At 52.0% G+C, this 22,779-nt stretch overlaps 2 protein-coding genes across 2 annotated transcripts in view; both read right to left on the bottom strand.

Moving 5' to 3' along the window:
- Positions 1-11,283, bottom strand: part of Llgl2 (LLGL scribble cell polarity complex component 2) — a 34,619-nt gene extending 23,336 nt beyond the window's left edge. Inside the window, exon 1 of the mRNA XM_051159053.1 lies at positions 11,134-11,283. The gene's annotated coding sequence lies outside the window, so the exon portion shown is untranslated. The remainder of the gene's footprint in view (positions 1-11,133) is intronic.
- Positions 11,284-12,061: 778 nt separating this feature from the next.
- Tsen54 (tRNA splicing endonuclease subunit 54) lies at positions 12,062-21,603 on the bottom strand. The gene is made up of 11 exons (XM_051159052.1): positions 21,515-21,603; positions 21,250-21,414; positions 21,090-21,153; positions 20,903-20,986; positions 20,531-20,629; positions 17,798-17,850; positions 14,942-15,040; positions 14,121-14,749; positions 13,433-13,493; positions 13,022-13,138; positions 12,062-12,567 (listed from the first exon to the last, which is right to left on the bottom strand). The coding sequence occupies exons 1-11, from the start codon at positions 21,574-21,576 to the stop codon at positions 12,417-12,419; spliced, it is 1,584 nt and encodes a 527-aa protein (XP_051015009.1). The 5' UTR covers positions 21,577-21,603; the 3' UTR covers positions 12,062-12,416.
- Between the last annotated feature and the right edge of the window lie 1,176 nt (positions 21,604-22,779).

Raw genomic sequence — 22,779 nt, 5'->3', positions numbered from 1 at the left:
CAGTCCCAGCTCTCTGAGCTCTCACGGGGCACCTCAAAAGACTCCTTTACAGACGTGTGTGGTGGCACACATGTGCAACCTAAGCAACTGGGGAGACAGAGAACCAAAAATTTGAAGCCATTGGGGGTACAAGGTGAGAGTATTTCCTGCCACCCCCCCTACAGAGCTCCCTTTCCCAGGAGCCCAAGCGGAGCCCAAATCGAGAGAAGACATCTGTACCTAATAAAGAAACCAGTTCAAAGCCCCCAAACCGCCCACCTACCATAGAAGGCATTCTCAGTCCAAGGGAGAAACTATTTCTGTACTCTCCTTGGGGGAGGGGACATGAGTGGCTGACTGTAACTTCCAGTGTCCAGTAACACAGCCTCCTACTAACTGAAGGACACTAGGCCTGTCCTTAGTAACACCCGGCCTCAGGCCCATTACAGAAGTGGCTTCCCTTCCACCATTTCTTAAATTAAAAAAAAGAAAACAAACACAGCCAGGCCCCTTTAGCGAGGAGCTCACAGTGGGTGGGGCCAGACAGACAGACAGGCTAACAAAGCGTGCTGAGTGCTTACACAGGCGCAGGGAGCGAGACACCCAGCCTCAACTGGGGGAGGGGAGGCTCTTCCTATCCAAGCTGAGGCTGGAAAGCTATCCTGGAGGCTAGGGGCACGGGTGGATATAGTTGAGCACTTGTCCAGGATTAATCAATCAATCAAATGGCCAGGACTTTGCTTATGAAAAAAATCCTGTGGATTTAAGACTAGGGCTCCCCTCTTGCCCTCCCCCTCCCCCCCAATGCTTCCAGGGGACAAGAGTAGGAAACCAGGGCTTGCCACACTGGGAGGGGTCACATCACATTCAGGTTGTGAAAGAAAGGTAGAGTCGCACCCCCTGCAAATGCAAAGATCAACAGGACAGGTCACTTCCAAACCAAACACCAGGGAGCAGTCTCTGGGGAACTGTCTGTCACCCTCTGGGGACAATCAAAAGGCCATTATTTGCTGTGGGGGATGGGGGAGGGCTGGAGATTTGGGATTTCACATTTTAGGGAAGCCAGACCACCGCAGAGTGAGGCTGGAAAAGTCTCGGTGCCCACTCCACCTGAGGCCCTACAACAAGCCAGAGAGCAAGCACCAAAGTACTGGGGGCTCCTGGAACTGCAGTGAAAACAGGCCCCAGACTCCAGCCTTTACTGCCTCTGGATAGACAGCTGAGCTGGCTAGCTGAACATTCCAGCCGTGGGGGAGGGTGGTGTAAGCTCGTAAATCAGCAGCTCCGGCTCCTGGGGTGCAGGCTCTCCCCTCCCAGCCGAGGTCACTGGGTCACAAGGCACAGGAAGCTGGGAGTGACTCCCAGGGAGGAAAGAGACCAGCAGACTCCAGGGAAGGGACAAGAAGAGACCAGGGCCAGCCGTACTCAAAGTGACACTAAAAGGTGGCAAGTGGCTGGAGAGGGGGGAGATGCCGCACTTGGCCAGAAGGGCAGAACTTCAGTCCTGACCACTTACCCAAATGCCCCTCTGAACACTTGCTGTTTACCAGGCACTGGTCCAGACCCCTCCGAATGTACCTGTTGATATGTTTTAAATATTTTTCTTCAAGTTGTCTCTGTTTACTGTAGAAATATCCAATCACAGAGGGAGAACCTCAATAATATGTGGGTACAGGTTCTGACCACCTCTGCCCTCTGTTGTTTGTAAGTACAGGCCAAACACTATATATCAACTGAGGTGGAAGCCGCCTGCGAGGCTAAGCAAAACACCCACCAGACAGAGGAAAGCAGGCCACAGATTAAGCAACTTACCCAAGGTCACCACGGCATAGGAAGGGGGCAGACCCCAAGTGTGACTAACTCTGGAATCGAAGGGCTTATAAAGACACAGCTGAGGGATGGCTGTTACAGGAGAGCAGTTGCCTAATTATACACCCGCAGTTAAAAGGCAGGGGCACGCGCGAGCGCACACTCCCACAGGCCATGAGCTCAAAGCTAAGCAAGCAGTTTGGGACCAGATGCCTGACCACTGCTTGTCAGTGTGCTGGCAAGAACTAGCATGGGGACCTTTCAGGGGACCTCCTGCTTATCCCTCAGTGGCCTGGGTGATGCAAGCGGGACTTTGGGAGCTGGGACCAAGGCAGAGATAGAACAGGCGAGGGGACCAGTGTGACTGCCCCAAGGCAAGGAGTGAAAATACGCCACTCCTTAAAGGAGGAGGACAGGTTTGGGCCTGGCTAGGCTCAGTTCAGGAAGCCCCCTCCCCCCACCCCAGGCCACTTTCCCGAGATAAGCAAGTTCTCTGGAGGAGCTTGGAAGTCAGGCTGGGGCTGTGGGGCCTGATGCAAGGCAGATCCTGCCTGCCTCGCCTATGCCTGGGGAAATGGGGAGGTAAAAGAATAAGGGTGCACACCTTCAGCCCCCAAGTGCACTGACTCCTGAGGCAGCTCTGGGAGGACAGAGGGTAGAGCCACATGCTAAGTACCTGCTACAGTGCTTGCACCCAGCAAGGCCTGTGCTGGGACCAAGGATGCTATAGTGATGGAGTGAGGTGGGGTGGGGTGGGGCGGGGTGGGGAAAGCAGGTGCTTCAGTCAACAGAATAAGTTCTGACAGTCCAGGGCTACGGAGAAAACAAAGGCAGATGCGGAGGGCAAGGGCCCAGGGGTTAGGGGTGGGAAATCTCACTGAGTATCTTTGGTCAGCGTCGGTGTATTCACAGTCAGCTACCTGGGACTTTTTTGTTTGTTTTTTTGCTTTTCGAGACAGGGTTTCTTTGTGTAGCCTCGGCTATTCTGCACTCACTTTATAGACCAGGCTGGACTCAAACTCACAGGGATCTGATCTGCCTGCTTCTGCCTCCCGAGTGCTGGGATGAAAGGCATGCTTATCTGGGACATTTTATCTTGGCTGCCTCCCTGCAACTCCCACTGCTCAAAGGCCCCCTTACCGAAGTCTGAAACCAACCATGCCCTCTTGGCTTTTCCCAACCCCCTTTTCTCCTCAGGCCTTGGCCACTGAAGATCCTGAAGTTTACTGACAATCTGGGAAAAAGCCATGGGAAGCAGCATTCTTGCACTGATTCAAAAACAAGCCCTCTACGGTCACTGCTGAATCCTGCCTGCAGGTACTAAACGTCCATGCTGGCTGACCGCCTGGCTGAGTGAAAGAGGAGGCGATACCCTTACTCAGTACCCCAGTGACAAGAAGTGTTGGCTGCATAAAGTTTGGGGCAGGGATAAGAGTCAAGCAGGTGGAAGAGGAACGGTGCCTTGGGCCAGGACAGGGAACACATCCCAGGATCACCAGAACAAGTCCAGGCTGAGATCATGGCGAGACCGGCATAGCACAGCACAGCACAGACTTCACACCGGAAAGATGAAACCGACAGCCGGAGGCTGGGCCTCAGGGAAGACTTCCATCTGTCCCACCACACCACCTCCCCCCTTCTCTTTGGCCCTTTACTGATGTTCTGCCTCCATTGCTTTGTCTGAAGGATCTTCCTCCCCCATCTAGCAGCTGGACTCAAAATGGCCTTCCTCACCTGAACCCATCCCAATGCCTGGCTGTGGGTAAAATGACCATATTTAGGCTAGAGGATAGCTCAGGCAGAAAAACTGTCGCCTTGCAAGCATGAGGACCTGGGCTTGACCTCCAAAACCCAGGTAAAGAAGTCGGGTGTGGAGGTGTGTGCCTGCAATCTCAGTACAGAGGCGGAGAAGGGAGGCCCTCGGGGAGCTCACTCACTGGTCAGGCTAATTTACTTGGTGAGCTCCTGTCAGTGGGAGATCCTGCCTCAAAAAACCAAGGTGGACCGTACCTGAGGGATGACATCTGAAGTTGACCTATTTGCCCCACCACATACATGTGCACAGACACAAGTACCCAGTGAACATGCACATACACTTAAAATTAATAAAATAAAATGATTACTTAGAGCAACCTGGGTGGGCCACCCATTCAACTCTAGCATTAGTAAGCTAACAGGAGAATGAGAGGTAAACTTAAATGACAAGGGACAGGTGAAGGGGGCTCAGCCTGCAACAGCAGACTTGCTGTGAACAGAAGCCTGTTTAGTGAGAAAGCAGTGTACATACAGCATTTGAAGCCAGGTAGAATCTTCTGGAAATACTGAGCCATGCAGACAGCACACTGAAGAGGTTATGGCATTAGCATTCGGTTTATCTGCGGGGTACATAGGAGGATCAAAGAGGAAGAGATGGGGCCCCCAAGCGTGGGGGGGGGGCAGGGGTCTGCCACCCTCTGGTTAGTGGAATAGCTCAGAAGACACAGTATTCCTTTCTAGCCATGTTGACCTCAGTAAAGTGGACACCCCATTATAGACCCAATATAGGTGCAAAAACTGTGAGTGCTCAGTAGTCAGCTGGGTGAAACCAGGCAGTAAGAGGACCAGCAAAGAGGCAAGTTCAGGAGCTCCCATGGGCCACGCCCCAAAATGGGCCAGATCCCCAAGTCAGACACCAAAAAGGAACCGCAGCAGCCATCTGGTCACCAGGTGGCTATTGAGGCTACTGTAGGGAAATGGCTCTTCCACCCCAGCTTCTAAAGATGGCCCAGTGTGTGTCCATCCCTGCTAGTCACACCCTCTATCCAAACCAGACCAGCCTGTGAGCCATCTCCCTGTTCTGACCCCAAGGGGGCAGACACTCAGGACTCAGGGTAGCTCATCTGAGCCCTGCTGACCACTTTCCACACAGGACTTACGCTTTGTGGGAGTGGTGGGGGGGACCAGCCTGAGAGCCGCCTGTGAGCAGTAATCTGGTAATTTCCTTTTCTTACTACTATTAGCCCCCACAAACAAAGACTTACACCTTTTCTTCCTCTCCCATTTTCAGCCCCACCCCCACTACACAAGCCTTTCCACCCTTCCTTCTCAAGGTCCTAAATCAGAAAGCAGTGAAGGCGGGAAGACAGTAACAGCATAGGGGTGGCCCTGTCTCGGGTGGCAGATGTGACAATGGCTGGGTAGAGGACTTGGGGATCTATGGCGCGGGATGCCTAGGCTAATCCGTCCCATCTGTCCCGGATGGACCAGTCCTCTAGAAGAAAGTCCTTAAATAGCTCAGTAGTTAACTGATCTGCTGGGATGTCCTCACACTGACGTGTACGGCTGGGTTGGCCTAAGGGACGGGAGGTGTTGGAGCCACACCCAGTATCCCTCCTGCTCTCTAGGAGAACACATTGTGGAATCGGAGCTCTCCTCACCTGTCCTCTTTGCTCGGGCTTCTCATGTGTCACTCATGTAGGGGCTGGCCCCCTCCCTTCCCCAACATCCTGTGTGAGGCCAGTGTGTGTGGCTTTGGCCTCTTGCTTGGCGGATGTGAGAACGCCCCTGCACCTCCTACTCCTAGAATGGCAGGGCAGGGCCTTAAGACTTGGGCCGCAGCTGCTTTTGTCTGTGCCAACTCAAATGCCAGTGGCTACTTCGCAAGGGCTCCCACAGGCCCCAGGCAGGTCTGACCGACCAGCAAAGCCCAAATAAAGGATAATTTTTTTCATGGAGAATGAGACCCAGGAGCTCATGAGGCTGTTGTCAGGTCAGAAAAGGGAGAGAGCTGGGTAGCTACAGCTAGTTGTTACTGAGCCCCTCCCCTGCATTTATTTCCTTTGGATGCTACAGTTACCGACACAATAACTGATTCAGGACTGTGTCAAGGCCCAAACAGTAGCAGTCCAAGTCTCAATCTGTCTGACCCCAGAATCCTCTGCTCACTTTCTGCTTCTTTTCCAGGATCCTGGGGGTGGGGGGTGGGGTGGGGCAGGGAGTAGGGGGCAGGGTCAAGCTTGGGCTTGGCCTCCAATTCTACTGTCATCATGTCCTGGTCCCACAGCCCTAAGAGAGGAACCCAGGATCCTTTGAGCCTTCTATCCAGTGCCCATGAAGGGGGCCCTGCAAAGCATGGGAAACCTAAACACAGAAAAACTGCCCACATCCCCACTCAGCCCTCTTCTGCCATCCAACACCAGGCTCTCCAGAAATGTGGTAAAGCGCACAGAGAAACAGAGCACAGACTGCTTGCCTGGGTTACCTGGCCCCAGCCGAGCCTCATCCTAGGCCTCCTACCAGCCCTTAAATAAGAACAGCTGTCCCCAGTAGTTACAGGAAGAGAGGACCGTGCCAGTCTCATCCACAGTGGTATCCCCAGGGTCACGCAGCATTCAATTTGAGGCACTCAAATTTTATTTTCCAGCTGGGCGTGGTGGCCCACGCTTTTAATCCCAGCACTCGGGAGGCAGAGGCAGGTGGATCACTGTGAGTTCGAGGCCAGCCTAGTCTACAAAATGAGTCCAGGACAGCCCAGATGACATAGAGAAACCTTGTTTTGAAAAACCTTGTTTATTTTCCTTGCCCCCTCAAGTCTGAAGTTCACATGTCCCCCCTCCCCTTACCAAGGTCTACCCTTGTAAAGCCATCCAGCAATGTCCTAAGCCCTTCTCTGGTTCTTTGTATTCTATAACTCATAGCACGTTCAAGTGCATGATTCTTAGCTAGGTTTACTTTCTGTCACGCAGGATCTCCTACCCTTGTGAAAAGAAAGAAAATTCCACAACAGAGACCTTTGCTTTAAGGCTCTGTGCTGAGGACTAAGAAACAATCAGAGCTTACTGTTAAATCAATGATTAACAGTCAGAAAGTCCAGGGCTTAGCTAGGCACGGCCCTCTCTAGTCACTGACCTTAAAAATGCTGAGGTGGGGTCTATAGGGTCCTCAGAGAACTTTCCTTCTGTTTTCAAGATTCAGGGAAAGGCCATACAGATGTCATATGTAGTATCCTATAAAGGGTACCTTTGCAGACCCTGCCACAGACTGTGGCTTCAGAGTGCCAAACTCCTTGGCAAGGAATATTCCAGAATAATATTATTAAATATTAATATCATTTACTTTGGGAACACCTAGTCAAGTCCCTCAAGAGAGAGCTCTGGTCTCTTGCTGAATTCCTAAAGGGTAGAGTCAGGTACCTCTTGGCTTTCCTGTCCCCACGCCCAAAGGTGCCTCTCCTAGCTCAAGAATCCACTGTGGTGCCTGGAGAGGGCAGGTTACTCTTCAAAGGCAGGGCAGACAGAGAAAGCCATCTCAAAGGAGCTGGGCGCAGCTAGGGAGGGTCTCCCTGGGATCTCTAGGGAGCCAAGATTGGGGAGGGCATACAGTACAGGTGACACTGATGGGCAATGCCCCTCTACCCCTCTGTCCCTTGCCTAAACTATGCCCAGGCAAAGGAAAACAAAAGTTGCTAAGCAGACCTGGCATGCCCAGGCCCAGGGGGAGTGAGAGAGCAGTATCACTAAGGAAGATAAGTGGACCTCCCGGAGCCAGAGGGAGGTTAGATGCCAGTGCTGCTCCAAGGAGCCACCCTGGAGAGACGGTATCGGTTTCTCTAGCCTCCAGTGGATACTCAACTCAGGTATCTCAACAGCTGCTCCTGGTTTTCTTAGAAGACCAGGAAGCTAAGTGTCCCCACAAGACCCTAGAGGGTCTGCCAGATCCATTTAGATTGTCCCACAGGATAGCGAAGGGCCACAGGCTGGCGACACAGACTCTGACCTTCTAGTTCCCTGTACTGCTTTTTCTCCCAGGGCAGGCAGAGGTGGGGAGCACGGCTCGGGAGCGAGACCTTTTCCTCCAAGTGTGATTGGAAGGGGTTTGCTGGAGGACTGGCAGAGCTGCACAAGAACGCACACTCTCCCATGCTCTACCTCGACACAGGTGTAGAGTGGACAGGGTCAGCCTGGGCGGAGAGCAGAAACAGATCAGGTTCTATACTCAGAAGACAGACAGACAGACAGACAGACAGACAGACAGACACACACACACACACACACACACACACACACACACGAGAAAGAGACTGAGAGAGAGAGAGAGAGAGAGAGAGACAGACAGGCAGACAGACAGACAGACAGGCAGGCACTGTCCATCAGCTCTCAGACCTGGCTTTCCCAAAGAATAAGGGGATGTTTAAGCACCAGGGCAAAAGGGTGTCAGGCTAGGAGAGGCCAATGCCCTCTCTCTCCCTCTCTCCTGAGGATGGCCTCATGATCAAATTCTGACCTTCAGCTTCAGTGACTTCAAAGGATCACAAAATCACGACCCTGCCACTGATTTTTGCAAATTCTCTCAGCCGACTAGGTGACTACCTAAAAAGCCTACATGGGGCTAATTAATTGGTGCTTTTAACCCTAGGATGGTTGTCAAATTCTGTGTTGGTGGACATCTGCTACGTACTAGCTCATTTGAGCTCATGATTTTACATTCTCGGCTACCTCTGGGAAACCCAGGCCAGGTGGTTAAGTGACAGACCCAAAGCTATTCAGCAGGAACTGTCATGGTCATTTGATGTCTGGGATGAGGTACTATGTGAGGAAAAGACAGTAAGCAAAAGAGAGAATCTTCTGCCTTGCTTCCCACTTTTTAAGTGCATTTGTTTTTACAACTATAGATTTCCATTTCCTCTTGTTTTGTTTTTTTTTTTTTTTTTTTTTAAAAAGGTCTTAGTGCTGGAGAGCTAGCCCAGCAGTTAAGAGCATTTGCTACTTTTCCAGAAGACTCAGTTCTGCTCCCAGCACCCATGCCAGGCAGCTCATAAACTACCTGTATCCCCGATGTCTTTGGCTGGTTGCCAGAGGCACTTGTACATATGTGGCATATGTAAATTAAAAATAAAATAAAATCAAGAGGCTTGTCTTGTACTCCTGTTTGGCCCCCAGTTTGTAGAAATCTTCCTGCCTCAGTCTCAGGAGAGCTGGGATTATAGGTATGAGCACCCATTTAGCTCCTTGTCTTTTTCTTTTTTCTCCTCTTCTTCCTCCCTCCCTCCTCCCCCCCCTCCTCCCTCCTCCCCCCCCTCCTCCTTTTCTTGAGAGGGTTTCTCTATGTTTAGCCCTGTAGACCAGGCTGGCCTCCACCTCATAGTGATCCGCCTGCCTCTGCCTCAAGAGTGCTGGGATTAAAGATGTGTGCCACCACGGCCTGGCCCTCCTTGACTGTTTTTCAGATGAATAGGGATCATTTGAGCTTCCCTTTGTTTTGTTTTGATATTGTTGTTTATTGAAGATTATTTCATGGCCAGCAAGATGGTCCATCAGGTAAAGGTACCTGGAACAAAGCCTGATGACCTGAATGGTGAAAGGACAGAACTCCTCCAACTTGTCCTTACATACACACACACACACACACACACACACACACACACACACACTCACAAGCTCATACATATGCACACACAAAAAATATAATTTAAATGTAATAAAACAGACTAAATTATGTTTGTTTTGTTTTTCAAGACAGGGTTTCTCTTGTGGTCCTGGTTGTCCTGGAACTCACTCTATCCACCAGGCTGGCCTTGAACTCAAAGAGATCCAAGTGTCTCAGCCTCCCTAGTGCTGAGGTTAAACACGTGTAACACCATACCTGGCTTGAGACTAAATTTTATTTTGTTTTGGTTTTTGGTTTTTTTGAGACAGGGTTTCTCTGTGTAACCTTGGCTGTCCTGGATCTCACTGTGTAGACCAGGCTGGCTTCAAACTCAGAGATTCACCTGTCTTTGCCTTCCAAGGGCTGGGATTAAAGGCATGTGCCACCATAGGCTAGCTGAGACTAAATATTTTAAAATGATTAAAACTACGCAAATCTTTAAGGCCAGCCTGGTCTACAGAGTGAGTCCAGGACAGCCAAGTATACACAGAGAAATCCTGTCTTGAAAAACAAACAAACAAAACCAAAGCTACACAAATTGCCTGGCATGGTGGCACAGGCCTTTAATCCCAGCACTCAGGAGGCAGAGGCAGGTGGCTCTCTCCGAGTTCTAGGCCAGCCTGGTCTACACAGCCAAAGCTACACAGAGAAACCCTGTCTCAAACAAAAACAAAAATACAACAACAACAACAAGCTGCATAAATCTGTCACTGAAGAGGAACGGCCATTGCCTCAAGGAAGAGTGGAGAAGAAGCAGAATGTCCCTAGGACCTGAAAATACTCCCTTGTCTCGAAAAATAAATAAGTAAATAAAAGTAAACTCGGAAGAAAGAAAGAAAAGGAAAAAAAACCTATATAACTCATATAGTCAAAACATCTTTTCCTCCATCCTCCTGTCTCCCTGTACACTAGTTTACACAGACCCAGGGGATCTTCCTCCAAAGCCACTCCAACTTTGCCTTCTCTTAGGCAGGCCACAGTGCAGCTTGGTTCTTCCCACAAACGGTTTCTTGTTACCCTGACACATCCATTCTCTCCCGGCTCACCAGGGCCTTTAACACAGAAACTCTAGAGCCTGCATCAACATAAGGGTCCCCACCGAAGGGACAGGTCTCCAAGCCCCGCCCTCCTACCCGGAAGTTCACCTGTTTCAGGTGCAAACCCTGTAAGAAGCTACACCGCGGTTCCCCAGTTATGGCCATTTCTCACAGCTAAGGCCCAATGTGTCCACCAACTGTCTAAACTGAGTAAAATCACAGCACACTTTCTTTGGCAAGAATTTTCCACTCCTTGCCAAGTTCTACAGTGTAACTAACCCCCACCCATCAGCGTGCAAGACAGACTGGGTTTTAATACCGTCGCTTAAAGGTGTCCAAAATCGCCCCGGGAGTAGAAAGCTCGCCTCCCCTTCTACCTGAGAACAAGGGCCCAGCCGTGGACTTCCTGAGTCGGAGGATTAAGAGGCACAAAGGGCGGGCACGGAGAGAGCCCAGATGGCAGAGGTAAGGGCTAAGCCGCCAAGGTAACGCGCTCCAGACATCGCTGGCCGACACTGGGTCACAGGAAGCTGTGTCAGCCTGGCTTTGCGTCCAGGCGCTTCAGAAGGGTCTAGGGACTGTGTCTCTGCTCACTGTGGCCCCCGCACCCAGCCAAGCCAGACACCTGTTCCCTGCTCCTGAAAGCCAACACGCTTGTGTAAACCCGAATCCCAAGTTTTGTAATCCGGGAGGCGGAACAGGAAAAGACAAGTTCTCGGCGCCACTTTCTACAGGTGTCTTTCTCCGGGACGAGCCAAACGTCTTCCCGGAGATCTGGGAGAGCAGGGCAAACCTGGGCGCTGCCCTCTCCGACCCGCCTTGGAAGCCCTGGGGACTCGGATCTTCGCGCGCCGCGCCTAGTGGTGCGCACCCCCGAAAGCCCTGTAATGCCAGGTGGGCTCACCTGCAATCGCGGGCCGGGCCCTGCCCGAGGCCTCGGCGTTCCTCGGCGACCGTCACCCGCCTCTCCGGTTCCCCGCGCTGGCCCAAGAGCTGCAGGGCCGCGGACTCCTTCCTGCTCACCTCCGGCGCGGCGATCGAGGGGCGGAGCGGCCGCGATTTACATACAGGGCGAGCCTGCCCAGCCTGCGCCCCGCCCTCGACCCCGCCTCCTAGGCTGAGCAGACGGGGCGGGGGCGCAGCCTGGGAGTCGTCGAGGGTGGGGGCCGCTCTCCAGCCAATCGCGGTCTCAGGAGCGCTAGGTGGGGCGGCGGCGAGAAGACGCATTTAGCGCAGCCAGCCCGACCCCGCCCTCACCTGTGTGCACCTGGTCACAGGACTGCTCACAGGTTCCTGTGTTCTATCGCCTCTCAGAAGAGGAAATAGTCCCTGGGTGCCTTCCAGGATGAATGCCAGTAATCGGGAGAGGTTTCTCCAGGGGCTGTCTCCTCACTCGACAGCGCAGGCTCAAGAGAGCTCTCCAACCGAATAATAACCCGAAGATGCAGGTTTAAGACCCACGTGTAAGGTGGTATGGGATCAAGGGCCTAATGGTGAGCTGATAACCACTGCTTGGAGCCAGCTATCACAGCCCTCCCCCCCTCCCCCTTCGGTGAGGCCACTGGAGCCTGAGGTCCAAAGGACCAGCCTAGGTTTTAGCTCAAGCTAGAGAGAAGCTTAGAGTACAAACCGGAAAATGAACCAAACGCCCCACTGAGTGGCCTGGGCCCAATCCTCAGCCACCAACCCAGCTGCACTCAGGGGAGGACTGACAGACAGGCCTCCTGTCTCTTTCAGAAGCCCCATCACCTCCGTGTTTGGAGCCATGATCACCAAGCAGGGTGCTCCTCCCCCACAATGGACAAATCAAGACTGAAAGGAAGGGGCAGTATAACAAATATATTCAACCACAGCAGAAAATAACTTTTTTTTTAATGGCTTTGGCTTTATGGCACGAAGCAGGCACCCTCTTGTTTAAAGGCACAGAGTCCTCTGTTCTGCCCATCTCCTGGGCCTCTGAAAACAAGTCCTGAGTTCCAAGGAGGTCACTGCCAGGCAGCACTTCCAGGCAATGGGCTTGAAAGCGAAGAGCCAAGCAAGAGAGCATGGGGCAAGGCTTCACTTCCCAGCACACAGCAGACACCCAGGGCCATAAGACCACATTGGCCCAGGCAGTTAGGTGAGTTCTGTACACTAAACAGCTGACATGGTCCCTGAGAGCAGTTCAGGTCTCCCAGAGGTTTGTATTCAGTGCCCCAGATCCTTGGGCAGTGTGAAGTCTCTGAAGCTGTAGAAGGAGATGTCACCATGATCCACCAGGGCAAAGATCAGGGGAACATCCCCACTCTGGTAGCTCAACCGCTTGAGGCTGCAGAGGTCTGGGACAGGCTCATCAAATCTGTAGGAAGAGAGATTAAACTGAGTCTTAGTAAGCTCACCCATGGTCTCCAGGGCAGGAGGGCTGCAAGACTAAAGACAGGGGTACAGGAATGCTGGCCCCTGGGTTCTGCTTTCTGCAAACTCCATGACTTTGATGAGCTCTTCAAGATAGTCCCAGATTGGAGGGATAGGTGTGGGTTCTCACCTCTCTTGGCTAGTAAGTTCCTCCAAATCAATTCCTTTCTTCTGAGTAAGCCCAGGAGTAAAGTGGAAGAGAAAGACTGCCCCCAAATGCCAGTAACAGGGAGCCAAGGATTGGGAAAGCTGGGTACTACTACACCAACTGGCCATATGGCCTTAGGCAGGGGCACTTAATCCCTCTGGCGCTCAGATTCTTCTCAGGGACTGGCAAATTGGTGGCAGGGGTCAAGGGTTAGACTGGCAGCAGCCAGAGGTACTGCTCAACCTCGTACCCACTAATACACATTCGGGCATAGGGTTTGCCAGGGTTGTTTTTTCGGAACGTAGCCACAGCGTCAGCCTGGTAGATGTCAAAGCTGATCTCCAAGCCCCTAGATTTCTCCAGCAGCCTGAGGACCAAATAAGAAACTTTAAAACTAGGACCCTCCTCTCCTATCCGCTTCTACCCCAAACCCTTTCCTACTGCTAATTCTACAAAGCTGCCTCACCAGGGCATACCCACCATCTTCTCATTGTCCCCTTTCCCCTAGACACACACGACAGTAGCTGTCACTGGAGCTAAGTATGTAGACAGGTGTCCCAGGGGTTATCCTCTGACTCACACCCAACTCCAGGAATCAAATCCCAGCTGTCGCTCCACCTGGCAGCCAGTGTCATGGAGACTGAGCACAGCCGAGACTCACCGGTAACCTCCATCAGCAAGGTGCGTTGTCTGCAGCACAGAGAGATGCTGAAGGACCGTAGCTACAAGGGCAGTGAAAACAAGATGCTGATGAGGGGAATCCACCTTCTACACATTCCCACGGTACTGCCAGGTCTGCTCCCAGGTTAGGATCATCAGATTTACCAGGATGCTTAGTGTAAGTTATGTTCCATACAGTAGCAGGATTTAGAACACATTTGTCTGGTAACCCCAATCTACTCACTGACAATCTACCATGTTCACATGATGCCTTTACAGAGTTCTGAATATGTTACCACTCTTAGCTCGGGCCACATACTTAGTTCCTTGTTTAAAACCAAGAGCAGGCAGTGAGCTTTCCTATTATTTGGCTAAAATGTCTCACTGTAGTGCCACCATGTTCCCGCTAACAGGCTGTGGAAGGGGAGAGTTGGGGGGGTGTGTGTGGAGACGCATAACTTGTTGCTGGCAAAGCCATCTAGTAATCTCGGGTATGGCCTTAGGGATGCAAGCACTGCTTTCATCCTCCGTGAGTGTCACCAGGAAACCGTCCCCTGTGGCTGCTGCCACCATGTACAGAACAGTCTGGGTAGGTCTGTCTCCACTCAGGCCTTAGCCAGCTCTGGCCTAACCATCCCCTTCAAGAGTAGCCGACAGGGGTATAGCAGCATAGCAGGGTCAGCGGATACCTGGGGAATCAGCTTCATCAGGCTTGAGCAAGGGGGTAACAGACTGGCCCCATAGGTGAGGAGGGCGGGACTGGCTCTTCTGCATTTGTCGCCTCTGCAGCAGCTCCTTGTATTCCCGCCAGCTGGAGCAGCCCTGCACCTCGGGATCTGCATTCACACCCTCCCGGAACTGCTGGACCTCTGCCTGCTGTTCCCGGTCTCGCCGGGAAAGCTTCTCCTTCCGTTGGTTCAGCTTTTGGCACCAGGACTCAGCATCTGTCCCTCTCCCAATGACATTGGCCGGGAGCAGCTCTGGGGCTGGGGCAGGCAGGAGAGTGTGGCGACTATCTGAAGCCATGTTGGGGAATGAGATCTGCTCAAAGTTCCAGCGTAGCTTGGGAGCCCCCTTGGTTCCATTCTCTATTTTGTCACTCTCCTGGTCACACCCAACATCTTCCCTGGCCAGATCAGGGCAAGCCTCTGAGGACTCCAGAAACGGAAAGGGGAGCCCTGAGGCCTTCCTGGGGCTTGCCTCCTGGGGCTTGTCCTCTAGGTCCTGGCTATTCTGGTCACAGGCAGGAGGGCTGGACGCTGTCAGGCTCACGGGGGGCAGGGAGTCATGCAGAGCCTTGGCCTTCTTATGAACAGACCTGAGACATGGGAGGAAGAGCAGCACATTTGCCCCTTGCTGCCTTCCCCAAGACATTCTCTCCCACCGGGACTTTGGTAGATCCTCTGCTGTCTCCCCAAACCTGTGTGATAACAACTCAGGCCTCTTCTTAAGCACACGTACACCCTGAGATCATGACACCCCCTAGGGGTGGCAACAGCAGGTAAATTACCCACAGCTGGAACTCCTCTTCCTCTTGCCAGTCCCATCCTCCAGGCACTGGGCATAGCCACCCAAGTTGAGCTGCCTCTCATAGGGTGACACGACAGAGCTGTGGGAGAAGCAAACAGGCAAGTAACAGAGCCACCTTCTCAGGCTGCTGCTGCCGGCCAAGAGGATGAGCCATACCGGAAGGAAGGGTACCTGGGAACAGCTACAAGAGCTTAGTCGCACACCTCTGCATGGGTCCCTGAGTGTCATCAACAATACCCCTGAACAGATGGATGCTCCCAAAGTGCTGTCAAGACATGATCAATCAGACTAGAGTGCTGCTAAAGGTAGAGCGCCTTTACCTAGGAGCTGCAAGGCCCTGCCTTCCATCCCCAGCACCACAGAAAACAAATTATTTAAAAAAATAAAAATTAAAATAAAAAAAAAAAAAAAAAGAAAAGAAAACAAATTATTAATCATTGGTGAGAAAACCAAGAAACACTAGAAAACTTAGAAAATACAGAAAAACAAGGGGCTGGAGAGATGGCTCAGAGGTTCAGAGCAATGGCTGCTCTTCCAAAGGTCCTGAGTTCAGTTCTCAGCAACCACATGGTGGTTCACAACCATCTAAAATGTGATCTGATGCCCTCTTCTGGCCTGCAGGGGTACAAGCAGGCAGAGCTCTGTATACATAATAAATAAGTAAATTCTTAAAAAAGAAAGAAAGAAAATACAGAAAAACAAAGATAGAAATAAACACCTCAGGCAAGGCAGTGGTGGTACACGCCTTTAATCGCAGCATTCAGGAGGCAAAGATAGATGAATTCCTGAGTTCAAGGCTGGCCTGGTCTATAGAGTGAATTCTAGGACTACACAGAGAAACCCTGTCTGGAAAAAAACCAAACCAACCAAACAAACAAACAAACAACAAAAAAACTCCTTGGATTCCCACAAGTAACACTTTCATTTCTTTCTTGCTTGCTTTTTTGAGTATTTCAGAGACACAGACTCGTTGTGTAGTTCTGCCACTCACTATATAAACCAGGCTGGCCTCAAACTTGCAGAAATCCCCCTGCCTCTGCCACGCAGGGATTAAAAGTCTGTGTACTATAGCCAGCACGTTTTTATTTCTTGCACACACTTACTACTATTCCTGTTTTTTCCCCCTGAAACAACTGACACTATATTAACACACTGCTTTTGTTGCTGTTGTTCATTTTGTGTGTACATAGGTGTTTTGCCTACATAAGTGTCTGTGAGGGTGTCAGATTATGAAGTTACAAACAGGTGTGAGTTGCCATGTGGGTGCTGGGAATTGAACCCAGGTCCTCTGGAAGAGCAGTCAGTGTTCTTATCCACTGAGCCATCTCTCCAGCCCCACTAACTTTAGCCCCACTGCTTTAACCACAACCCCACCCCCAGTCATATATCATGGGCTTAGACCCTTATCACTTGCCATTACAGCATTCTTCCCTGTGACATGTGACAGAGACAGCCTTGGGCATTATTCCTTGGGAGCTGTCTTGTGCTGCAAAACAGGGCCTGTACTTGGCTTGGAGCTCACTGATTAGGCTAGCTGGCTACTAAGCCTCAGGGATCGACGTCTCTGCCTCCCCAGCGCTGGGAATACAGGGATGAACACATGGCTTTTGGGTCCGGAAGGACTGAACTCAGGTTCTCGTGCTTGTAGAGACAGGACTGAGTCCCCCTCCCCACCACTATGACTTTTTATGGCTCCCAATGCTGCATGGTTTAGGTGCAGTACAGTAGCCAAGAGTGTCTATTTGCTGGGTGCACGCCTTTAATCCCAGTACTCGGGAGGCAGAGGCAGGCAGATCTCTATGAGTTCAAGGCCAGCCTGGTCTACAAAGTGAGTGCAGGACAGCCAAGGCTACAACAGAGAAACCCTGTCTCGAAAAACAAAACAGCAAAAAAGGTATATATTCACATTATATCTAAATCAACAAAAGTTGTTCAGTCCTGTCATTATAAAACCTCACACACTCGACACACAGGGACATCTTTCCACTACAGCAGGTTCTATGTGACGACACAGCTTCAGGAGAAAGCCCAGTTAGTGTGCGTAGGTCCCCACAGCCTAGCCTTGACTTTACAACGTTTTGTCAGTGTTCCTCACTGTGTGAAAAGCGGGCAGAGGTTGCTGTTTGGCTCTTCCTCAGCCACGAGTCCAGGACCTGTCAGTAATACTGCTGAGTGACAGATCAATCTCAGGAGGGACTGCTGCCGGTTTCCCTAGGACAGATCCCACTTTCGGGAACTGGGAGTCATGCATGTTTTAGAGCTTCGGGGATAGACTGAAACTGCAGAGGCTACACCAGTTTCTAACTCTGAAGGTGGCTGTGTCCTGCAGAGCTGGACCACTGAGGAAGTGAAGGGAGACCTAGGCCAGCATAAGAAATGTGAAGCCGTCTCAACTGTAAATTCCTCACCCAGTCCGTCGTTCATATACATCTACACGTCAGAAGATGGCTACTGCAGTTCTTTTTTGTTTTGTTTTGTTTTGTTTTTTTGTTTTTCAAGACAAGATTTCTCTGTGTAGCCTTGGCTGTCCCAGACTCACTTTATAGACCAGGCTGGCCTTGAACTCACAGCGATCCACCTGCCTCTGCCTCCCAAGTGCTGGGATTAAAGGCATGCGCCACCACGCCCATGGCCATACTGCAGTTCTTTGTCTCACAGTAAACTGAAGGTCATCAGCTGAGCTATATCTCAGTTTAACAATCCAGGAGAAAGTGCAACGACGGAATTCATCCCCACAAGCCTTCTGTTGCTGTGGGCGTCTAGTTCAGCTCAGGGAGCTTCATTCAAGCCAAAGGTCCCAGGACCACAGAGAATAGGAACCAAGGGGAGGACTTACCTCAGCTGGAACCGACGGACCACATAGCCTAGTCTCTTCAGGTGGCTGAAGACCTTAAGGGAAGAAAAAAGGAAATCATAGCTGTTCTTTTTGTTAGGATGTTTGTTTGAAAGGCTTACTGTGGAACCATAGCTATTCTGGAACTATGTGGACCAGGCTGGCCTCAGACCACCCAAAAGTAATATTTCTCCCTCTACTGCTAAGTGCTAAATTTGTAACACACACTACCGTGCATGGCTTAGATGACCATTCTTTTTTAGACCAGGCTGGCCTCGAACTCACATAGATATTCCTGCCTCCGCGTGCACCACCACGCCCAGCAGATGTCTATTCTTTAAAATAAGTTAGTAGTGTCTTTAAGTACAAGTGATTTCCTAATCCTCCTAAACTTTCCTTCCTACATAGGCCCAGGTTTTAAACCTTGGGGCTACTTGGACCACACTCCGTTATAAATATTATCCTCAACAGGCCTGTTGGTTGAGTCTTGTAATCCCAGCTACTAGGCAGGCTGAGGCAGGAGAATCACAAATTCATGACCAGGCTGGGATACAGAGTGAGTTCAAGGCCCGCCTGTCCAATTTTGAAAGTCCCTGTCTCAGAAATGGAGGGCAGAGGCTCCAGCTCAGTCCAAGAGTGCTTGCCAGCATGCCCGGCTACTGCCTTCACTCCCCAGTAGCACTAAAAAAATGAATAAACATGGTCTTCCAAGGAGGCTTCACTCTTTGAATCCCAATTGCTATTCTGGGCACAAGTGACGTTTAATAATTTATTGGCAATACAAATCTCAAAAAGCTGGCAGCGATAGGCCTCCTGGGAAAGAACTATGTCGTACAGTATGTTGACATTAAAATCTGGGCAAAAATGATGGAGACAGTGATAGACATCACCCTCTGCAGAGCTGATAGGAATAGTGGATGATGTCACCGTCCTTGTCCCTGTAGCAGAGGAACAAACCCAGAAGTGTTCCGTATCTCACTTGATCTCTCCCCAGCTTTCAACGCAACTGACTGAGAGGCATAGGCAGAGGCAGGCAGATCTCTGTGTGTTCAAAGACACCCTGATCAACATAGTGAGTTCCAGGAGAGCCAGAGCTACAGAGGGAGTCCTTGTTTGTAAAGAGAAGGAGGAGGAGGAAGAGGTAGAAGAGGAAGAGAAGACCTCCCCACGTCTGTGAGCTCCAGGTCACAGCCTCCTACTCTTGTGGGATTTGCCTCAGAGACCATGGCTTACACACCATCCACAGCTTGCAAACACCTGCATAGCTTTGACCTCGCCCTCCATTCTAGGGGTTTATATATCTACTGGGTGCTGGAATTTCTCTTGGATGTCCAAGAAGCACCTCAACGTTAACTTTTACGAAACAGAACACTTTTGGTTCGTCATATTTTTCCAAATAAGCTCCTCCCTCAGTTGTCCCAGCTAGAAGATGCCTACATTTGGTCACGTTAGCATAAGCCTCGATTCTCTCAGCCCTGACATCCAATCTATTGGTTTCCCCCAAAACATTCCGGAGAAACCCCGCGCCCCCTCACCAACGCCCTATTCTAGCCTCTAGCTTCTCTCACCTGAAAGAATAATGCTGAATAGATCTTTTTTTCTGACTTTATCTTCTACCTAGCACTTAATTCTCTATAAAGCCAATGCTTTTGTAGTTTTTCTTTTGTTTTGTTTTTTCAAGACAGGGTTTCTGTTTTAGCCTGGCTATCCTAGAAATCACTCTGTAGATTCACCTGCCTCTGCCCCCTGAGTGCTGGGGATTAAAGGTGTGCGCCACCACTGCCCAGATAGTAGTTTTGTTTTAAGACAAGGTTTCATTATGTAGCCCAAGTTGGTCTCAAACTTGTGATTTTCCTGCCCCTGTTTCCACAGTGGCTGGAATTACATGTATGGTTAACCATGAGAGACAGAGTCTATATTGTCCTGGCTATCTTGGAGCTCACTATGTAGACCAGGCTAAACTCACCAAAATCCACCTGCTTCTGCCTCCCCAGTGCTGGGATTACAGGCATGCACCATCATGCCTGGCTACTTACCAACTTTTTTTTTTTTTAAGATTTATTGGGGGAAAAAAGAGCCAGGTGTGATGGTGCACACCTTTAATCCCAGCATTTGGGAGGAAGAGGCAGGTGGATCGCTATGAGTTCAAGGCCAGCCTGGTCCACAAAGCTAGTCCAGGACAGCCAAGGCTACACAGAGAGACCCTGTCTCGAAAAAAAAAAAAAAAAAAAAATCAAACCAAACCAAAAAGATTTATTGGGGCTTGGTGGTGGCAGCTCATGCCTTTAATCCCAGGGCTCAGGAGGCAGAGGCAGGAGGATCTCTGACTTCGAGGCCAACATGGTTACAGAGTGAGTTCTAGGGCAGCCAAAGCTACACAGAGAAACTATCTGGGGAGGAAAAGGAGTGCTCTATTTCCATGTATGCCTGCATGACAGAAGAGGACATCAGATCCCACTACAGATGGTTGTGAGCCACCATGTGGTTGCTAGGAGCTGAACTCAGGACCTCTGGAAGAGCAGCCAGTGCTCTTAACCACTGAGCCATCTCTCCAGCCCTACGTACCAACTTTTTATATATCCAGTTGCGGCTCTTAGAATACAATAAGCCCGTGTGCCTACACGCCTCTCGTCTCTCCTATGGCCCTAGCATGCGGCACTGTGCTTGCAACAGCAAAGCTACTTGCCACTACTCACTGACTGGCAGATAGGAGGCACCTTGGGAGGCAGCTGATACCTGATACTGTAGGAAATTCAACGTGTCCTCGGTCAGCAGCAGCTGGTAGGCTTCTTGGATGGACAGTGGGAGGTCTTGGTAGAAGAGCTGAATAGAACCCTGGAAATGCGCCAAGAGCTTAGTTATGTACCCTTCCTGCAGTACCTAAGCCAAATGGTGCCAACTTCCTGCCTTTGACCCTCTCCCCCACACACCGACACCACTGCATGACCAGGGCCAGCAGGAAAAATAATTGCAATCCTTGCTGCCTGTGTATTTTTTTTCTGTTGTCCTAGTTCCACTCTCAGCTCACTGGCTCATCGACCCGTACGTACCCTTTCCATTTCTTAAGTCCGATCTCCTTTCCCACGCCCACGGGAGCCCCCCACTCACACACTCCAGCAGATACAAGGCCTCTTCGGGGTGAAGCCGCTGCCGCCCTTGCTCCGAGTAGCCCATGGTCTGCCAGAATTTCCCCTGCGCGGCACCAGAGCAAGTGTCACAAAGCAGCTAAAGGGGCAGAGGAACGGGTGGGGGTGGGGTGGGGATCCCCAGGCGCGGAGATGCCCGGGGTGCTCACCGCAGGAGACTTCAACTCCACAAAGCCCTCTTCCGGTCTCCACTCCGCGGCCACCAAGCTGCCCCTGGCGAGGAGTGGGGAGGGGGCGTCTCGGTCTGCGCGGGCAGTCCCCGGCCCCCGCCCACCCGGCCCCGGCCCGACCCGGCCCGGCCCCTCTCACAGGCGCTCCACGCGCTCCTCCGCCAGCAGCTGCCACAGCTCCTGGCGACACAGGCGCAGCCGCTCTGCCTGGGCCTCGGAGCCGTCGGGGAGGAAGTCCTTGGGGCCATGCGACCGCTGAGGCAGCTTCTGGGACCGCGAGCGCGCGGCGCGGAGCTCCGAGGCGCTGAGGAGAGCCCGGAACACGCGGTCAGCACCAAGGCCACCCCGCTCGGTCCCGGGTCCCACGCACCCCGCCCCCAGGCCACCCCTGAGCCGCGCAGCACCTGAGCACACGCCCCGCGGGAACCTCCACAGACGCGGGTTCGGATTCGGACTCGGGATCCATCTGGCCGCCGTCTGCGGCTGCGCGCGCACAGCGAGGCCCCGCCCACCCCGGAAGTCCGCGCGGTCCTAGCGCGGACTGACGCCACTTGCGCGGTACTTCTGACCGTGAATCCATCCATCCTAACCTTTCTGCACACACACGTACCTCGGTCCGCGGGACCGAGCTCTATTTGCAGTTTTCTAGATGTGCGGAAACTCACCTCTGCTGTTTCCAGAGCTTCTGGGGGCCCCTCTTTGGTAAAACTTTGCCTGGAGCCGGGCGTGGTGGTGCACGCCTTTAATCCCAGCACTTTGGAGGCAGAGGCAGCTGGATCGTTGTGAGTTCGATGCCATCCTGGTCTACAAAGCGAGTCCAGGACAGCCAAGGCTACACAGAGAGACTCTGTCTCGGAAAAAAAAAGTTTTGCCTGGCGTCTGTGAATCTAGTATGTGTCTCACACACACCCCACACCCGCGCAGCCCTGAACCCACGCCTAGTGCCCTACCACCAAGAGGAAGGAGATGCGTAGAGAGGAGAGAGCAGTGAGTCCTCGAATACCAGCTTTGCAAACTGGAGGCCACGTGGGAGCTTCAGGAGTGCTCCGGAGTCTCTCGGAGTTCCTTCAAGTTGGGCGGGGGAAAAAAATCCCTTCCGAGGGGCTCCGAAGCAGGGTTCAAAGGCCAGAGGTGGGAGGCGCTGTCCGGCTCAGACTGGTGCTGAACCTCCACCCCAGCCTCCAAAAGCACCTCCTCGAGGCTGGGGTCCCCGCCGAGACACTGTGGGTCGCTCTGACCTCCACCACTAGGTGGCACCATTGCTCCAGCCAGCAGCCCTGGGTCAAGAGACTGATCGCGGACGTAGGTCGCTGCTGGCAACCCGGGAAAGGATGGGGCGAAGAGGAAGGTATGCCCGCCCCTGGTGGGGTCCTCGGGTTCAACTGCCAAAACATCCTATAATCTCCCCTACTCACTAACACCTCATTTTCTGGTCTAGACCAGACCCCAACTCTCTCGGGGATCCCCAGCGCAGGACACCGTGACACGAAGCCTCATTCACCCCTCTCTCCCGCCGCTTTGCACCCACTAGCTGCTTCACCTGCGCGCATGCGCTGATCTGACCAGTGGCTTGGAGCCCGACTGGCTGGCGGGGGCGGAGCCTAATTGGGATCGGGGCGGGACCCGGGGTGCTGATTGACAATCCGACTGTGCGGCCGGGACGGTCCCC

The sequence above is a fragment of the Acomys russatus genome, chromosome 16 (assembly GCF_903995435.1).
Source record: "Acomys russatus chromosome 16, mAcoRus1.1, whole genome shotgun sequence".
NCBI lineage: Eukaryota > Metazoa > Chordata > Mammalia > Rodentia > Muridae > Acomys > Acomys russatus.
This window is presented reverse-complemented; position numbering and strand designations above follow the sequence as displayed.